We start from the raw sequence: 5,782 nt of genomic DNA, 5'->3' as shown, positions 1-5,782 counted from the left end.
TGTGTGCTCTTTGCATCATAAAGATCTTCTACATTTATATATATACATACATATATATATATATATATATATATATCTGGTGGAAACAACAATCCACCAGAAATATTTTAAACATTCTTATTTATTTATTTTGTGTTTGAATACTTGAATATTTCTTATCCGCACTTAGCATAACATTTATATTTATATTTGCTAGAAGTTTTAAAGATTAAGAAAAGAAATCAAGAATTACATTCAACCCCCCTTCTGTAGTTCTACTTGTTAGATTGTTTGAGAATAACCGAGTTGGTCATTTATCGTTTCTTACTGGACTTATTTTTAACTTGAGACCTGTTTTTACGTGCCTACGATTTGCTGAAACATTACTTCGGTTTTTTACTTGGACAAGAAAAGAAAGGTTTTTCGTTTTCGATTAAGACCAATAATTAATCCTTTTCTTTAAATATTTTAGGGTAATGGCCAAAAATACCTTTTTTTTTAGAAAATGTAACAGGAATACCCGTTTTTGAAAGATATGGCCAAAAATACATTTCTAATACGCATTTCAAAAATGGGTAAGGCTATTACGCATTTGACAAATGAGTATTATTTAAAAAAAACAAAAAATAAATAAAAAAAAAGTAAAATCATGATACGCATTCCTGACATGCGTATCATGCTTTGTAAAGGCATGATACGCATCTCACGAATGCATATCCATAATTATTATTTTTTTTTTAATTTTTTTTATACAAGTTACCCATTTCTAAAATGCGTATTAGTAATACCCCATTTTAAAATGCGTATTAGGTAGGTATTTTTGACCAAACATTCCAAAAAATGGTATTCTTGTCACAAATTTTAAAAAAAGAGGCATTTTTATCATTTTTTCAATATTTTATGTATGGGGTTGCGTGTTTGTTTAATTACTTGTATGTTAAAAGAATATGGGGTTGCGTGTTTGTTTAATTACTTGTATGTTAAAAGAATTTTTTTAAATTTGAGTAGGGCGTCGAAGCATGCAAGGAAAAGTAAAAAAAAAAGAAGGTAAACTAATGAATAAAGAAATTGTTGGGGGGATATTAATTTAATAGAATAAAAAATGAAGGCGAAAAGATGAGAGGGGTTTTATTAAACCCTAGAAAACAGAGGGACGTGGATGCAGAGAAGGAAATGGCGATGAGGAGGTCAATAAGTCGTGCTATTTCGTCACCACCATCATGTCGTCGTCAACTCTCTTTCCTTATTCGAAATCCATGTCTTCATTCTCAACAATCCCCCAATCCCAATCCCGATGCCAATCCCAATCCCAATCCCAATCCCAATCCCAATCCCAATCCTCCCCTTGCTCATTCCATACCCATCTTTTTCCCATTCCAACACGCCAGATCCTTCGCCAAGAAACGCATCGCCCAGGGTTCCATTCTCCCCTTCTCTAACATTTCTATATTTTTTTTTACCTTTTTTTTAAAAATTTCTTTCACTCTTTTTCAGCTTATGCTGATGATGATAGTGATGACGGAGATGCCGGTGCTTCTTTTGATATCGGGGATACGATTAAGCCTGCTGCTCTCTCTCACATGGATGCAGCACTAGACGCGTTGGCCCGTGAACTTACCAAATTGCGAACAGGGAGGGCATCTGTAGGTATGTATTCCTTTGCTGTTCTACCATTTCTTAGTATTTTCTTTTCATTTCATTTCATTTTCAGGAATGCTGGATCACATTATTGTCCTTGCTAACGGAATGAAGATTCCCCTCAATGGGATGGCTGCTGTTTCCGTTTTGGATCCCAAAACACTTTCAGTTTCTCCATATGATCCCTCTGTAATATTCTTGTGTCCTTTACACTTTCCTTTAAATCTTGTTTATGTTCTTGTTTTTATAACATACATTCTCTTGGATACTCTGGAACCAACCTCTGTACAATTAGGACGACCTTGGTTTTTTTCATTTCCCCTTTCTGAACAGATTTTTTGATAAATAGATAAGCCGAGATATAAACAGACTTTTGATCAACTTGGATCTAAGCATGAATCATGTCAGGCTGACGGTAAAAAAGGTTACTTGTTACATAAAGTTATTAGCAAAAAATTAAAGTTATTTTGATAAACTATAAGCAGAAGCGATTTTCCTACTTCTTAAGCTATTATCAGTTTCATTACTTTTATATATCAGTGTTGTTATTTTATTATTACTATTTAACTTTTATCAAGTAAGAGCTAACAAAAAATATAACTTACACTAATAAATGATAATATTGATTTTTGTCCGAGTTAAATTGCAAATTGAACTAACTAGTTAGGTACCTATTTTTTACTTCTCATAATTCAGTTTATAGTCAATTAAGTTATCTTTACCTTTTGTGCATACACCAAAATAAATTAATTTTGATTTGTAAGTCATAGTAGCGTAAGCAGACAGGCCTTTGGAATGTAGTATGGAATAAAATGTATTTGCACTGAAGGACTGTAAATGTTCTTCCTTTTATGTTATATACAAGCTTATGAACCTTTTAAAAATTTCCATTATTGATAGTCAGTTGACCTGATAATTTTTTAACGTGAGCGTCTTTTCAGACAATTAAAGACTTGGAGAAAGCTATTGTTGCTTCTCCATTGGGTTTAAATCCAAAGGTGGAAGGACAACGATTGGTTGCAGCTATTCCTCCGTAAGAATTCTACCTATGTATATGGGGTTAATCAATTGCTATGCATAGTCATCGATACACTGTCTTCCCTCTCAGAGCTTCCATTTTTATTTTGCTTTTAATCATAAATAATTTTTAATATGAATAATGTCTATATTCAGTGGAAATCACTACTTTCATGCTATTTTGGTGCTAAATCTTTTCTTTATATTATTTTTGATTTAACCATTTAAGTGGACTGATTTAAGTTTTTTGTTTCTACAGGCTGACTAAGGAGCATATGCAGGTGAAGTAACAATAGACATATATATACTTTAATATCTGCTTGATGTTTTTTATTTGATTATCACAATTGCTTATCCAGTAACTTCTTACCTATAACCAGGTTGTTTGTAAGTTGGTAACAAAATCTTCTGAAGATGCAAAGCAAAGCATAAGAAGAGCAAGACAAAAGGTATACCGTATATGTGTTAGATACTTGTTTTTTCTCCCCTTATTCAGAGTATATTTTAGATATTGTATTTGTATGTAACATTCTAGTGGACCCTAATATGCAAAATGTGTCTCAAGAAACAGTTACTGCAAAAAAAAGTTATGCAGCACAAATACATTACTGCTCCTTATTACAGGTATAGATGTATTAGAGGCTGGACTGTATGTCTACTAAGGGGCCATTTGTTTAATCTGAATCATTATTTCTGAATGATTAATATTGCTAAATACGTAATGAATAAAATCATTTGGTCAATAATTTTTTGAATTATCTGAATGAGTATTTTAAATAAAAAAATGACTGAAAAAAATAATTTGTAAATATAATAATTTATACAATTTCACATTTTCAGCTACAAATTATTAATTATTTTTTACGTTTAATTATATTCATGTTTAAAGTGAGAATTGAATTTTTTGTTTTATAAAGATATAATGAAATCGATACAATGCATTTACTGAATAGAGCAACGAATGCATAAGGGTAAATACAAAACATATAACATAAATGCATAAATGCATAAATGCATTTACTGAATAGAGCAACGAATGCATAAGGGTAAATACAAAACATATAACATAAATGCATAATTGTGCGAAATATAAAATAATTTATTGCATTATAATGCTAAATATAAAATATTATATTGCATAACAACACTAAATATAGAATATAAAAATTATTTGTACCGAACATTATATCAATAAGCATATTTTTTTTTGGTTTTTTTAATTGGTAATTAGATTTTATACATAAATCATAAAATATTAAAAAGATGCAACGAGCCCGTGACATGTACAAGAAACGAGCTTCAAAAATTGCATCTTAGCGCTTAATCCTGGATGTTAGGGTTGAATGATTAAGAAAATTTGTAATTGCTAAGAAGAAAATTTCAGATATCCAAATGATATTAATGAGCTTAATCATTAAATTAAGATGGTTAAGAAAGATTAAGAGGAAAAGAAATGACCCCTAAATCAGGATGAGGTTTATGACAGGTCTTCTCACGTTTTCAATTGGTTATCCTGATCATTTGATCCATAAGTTATATTATTTTTTTTTTCCATGAATGGTTGTGATGGCAAAAATCTTGTTGCTGACACATAAGTGCAAGCTAAATGTTAACATAATTTGATTTCAATTTTCCTTTGTACAACACCTAAACTTTGGCTTTTTCCATTCTCTGTAGTTTCTCAAGAATTGGCTGATCATTAGAAACGATAGCCAAGCATTACTAGTGAGGTTTATATAGATGATTTTTGCGAGTATATGACAAGAAGATATCTGGATAGTTTTCTAATGCAACTATATTCTTGCGTAGCTTGTGGCATGGATGTGGATTTATAAATTATGATTGTAACCCATTATTGTTATTCAAATCTGCTGAATCCACCATATCACAGGCGCTGGACACAATAAAAAAATCCGCTCCAAAGAAAAAGGGTAAAGAGAAAATGAGTTCCTCTATTTCAGCAGATGATGCAAAAAAGCTGGAGAAAGAGGTTAGTTTCATAGTACCTTCTGTAACAAAGTTAGGTTCATGTTAGTAAGAAATTATTAAAAACTGGGAAGTATCTGATTGGAAAAATTTGTTCAGGTTGAGGAATTGACTAAAAAGTATATCAAGTCAGTTGAAGATATGAGCAAAGCGAAGGAAAAGGAGATTACTGAAAGCTGAGGAGCAGCAGTTTTTGATTCCCCGATTTTGTTCACATCCTCCTTTCGCCTGATCTATTATTGTGGAAAAAGCGGTGAATGTCCATAGTTTTTATGAATAAATATTTCTGGAGTTTCTTCGTGGTCGTACTTTTAACTTGGCCTCTACGCATGGGATAGTATTTTCTATGATTACTTTTATCAATGAAAACAATTGTCTACTTTAAAATAGTGATAATAGGGGGTGTTTGGCCCCAATTATCACTTTAGGGTGAAAAATGATCCAAAATGTCTTTTTTTTAAATGGCCCAAAATGTCACTTTTTATAAAAATGGCCCAAAATGTTATTTTAAAATGTTAAATCGTGTAGTGTTTGGAAAATAACCCAGAATTTTACATGATGTAGCGTTTTGTATCCCTTTTTTTATTCAAAGTCACGCTGTTTTATATAGTATTAATATTGTTTTTTATCTTTATATATATATATACTATCTATACAATCTATGCTATCTATACTAAACTATAATAACTTGGGTATAATTTAGTTCAACGGTTATCCCCTAATTTTGGTTATTAAAGTAAATAAATAAATAGTGTTATATATATGTTAAACAATTAATTTGTTAAACTATTTGGTATATAGTCTACTTATCCTACTAAAATATGATCACAACGTATCCTATTATAAAAAAATAAATAACTAGCGTTATATATCCGCTAAATTACTAAATTATTAAATCATTATACGGAGTCTCCTTTTTCTGTAAAAGTTATTTTTTTTTTATTATAAATTTATAATTATTATATATTTATAAAAATATTTAAAAAAATAAAATATGACGGGATAAATAATTTTTTTAAATATTAACGGGAACCCGTGCATCGCACTGGATTTAAGCTAGTCTATACTATATTATAATAACCAGAATGGGGTATAATTTGATATACATTTTTTTGGTTAGTTTGGTTATCCATATTTATAACCGTTGGATCTTTTTAATCAA

The 5,782-nt window shown here is 30.2% G+C and overlaps 1 protein-coding gene across 2 annotated transcripts; it reads left to right on the top strand.

Moving 5' to 3' along the window:
* Positions 1-1,073: 1,073 nt before the first annotated feature.
* On the top strand, positions 1,074-5,007 carry LOC141674527 (uncharacterized). Of its 2 annotated transcripts, XM_074481233.1 has the most exons (9): positions 1,074-1,396; positions 1,474-1,626; positions 1,691-1,806; positions 2,559-2,650; positions 2,894-2,915; positions 3,015-3,083; positions 4,312-4,364; positions 4,444-4,624; positions 4,720-5,007. In XM_074481233.1, exons 1-9 carry the CDS (start codon positions 1,096-1,098, stop codon positions 4,798-4,800), a joined length of 1,068 nt encoding a protein of 355 aa, XP_074337334.1. In that variant the 5' UTR covers positions 1,074-1,095; the 3' UTR covers positions 4,801-5,007. The 2 variants fall into 2 exon arrangements, with proteins under 2 accessions (XP_074337334.1, XP_074337335.1); XM_074481234.1 differs by lacking the exon at positions 4,312-4,364 and having other exon boundaries at positions 1,076-1,396; positions 4,526-4,624.
* The last annotated feature ends 775 nt before the right edge of the window (positions 5,008-5,782 follow it).

This window comes from Apium graveolens, chromosome 7 (genome assembly GCF_009905375.1).
Source record: "Apium graveolens cultivar Ventura chromosome 7, ASM990537v1, whole genome shotgun sequence".
In the NCBI taxonomy this organism is placed as follows: domain Eukaryota; kingdom Viridiplantae; phylum Streptophyta; class Magnoliopsida; order Apiales; family Apiaceae; genus Apium; species Apium graveolens.
Note: the sequence above shows the minus strand (reverse complement) of the source record. Positions and strands in the feature narration are given on the sequence as shown.

Bases quoted from the DNA above. Each gene is read 5' to 3' on its own strand.
- LOC141674527 (XM_074481233.1), top strand. From the start codon at position 1,096: ATGAGAGGGGTTTTATTAAACCCTAGAAAACAGAGGGACGTGGATGCA. The intron at 1,397-1,473 runs GTTCCATTCTCC...ACTCTTTTTCAG, and splicing joins CAAGAAACGCATCGCCCAGG to CTTATGCTGATGATGATAGT. The intron at 3,084-4,311 runs GTATACCGTATA...CATTCTCTGTAG, and splicing joins TAAGAAGAGCAAGACAAAAG to TTTCTCAAGAATTGGCTGAT.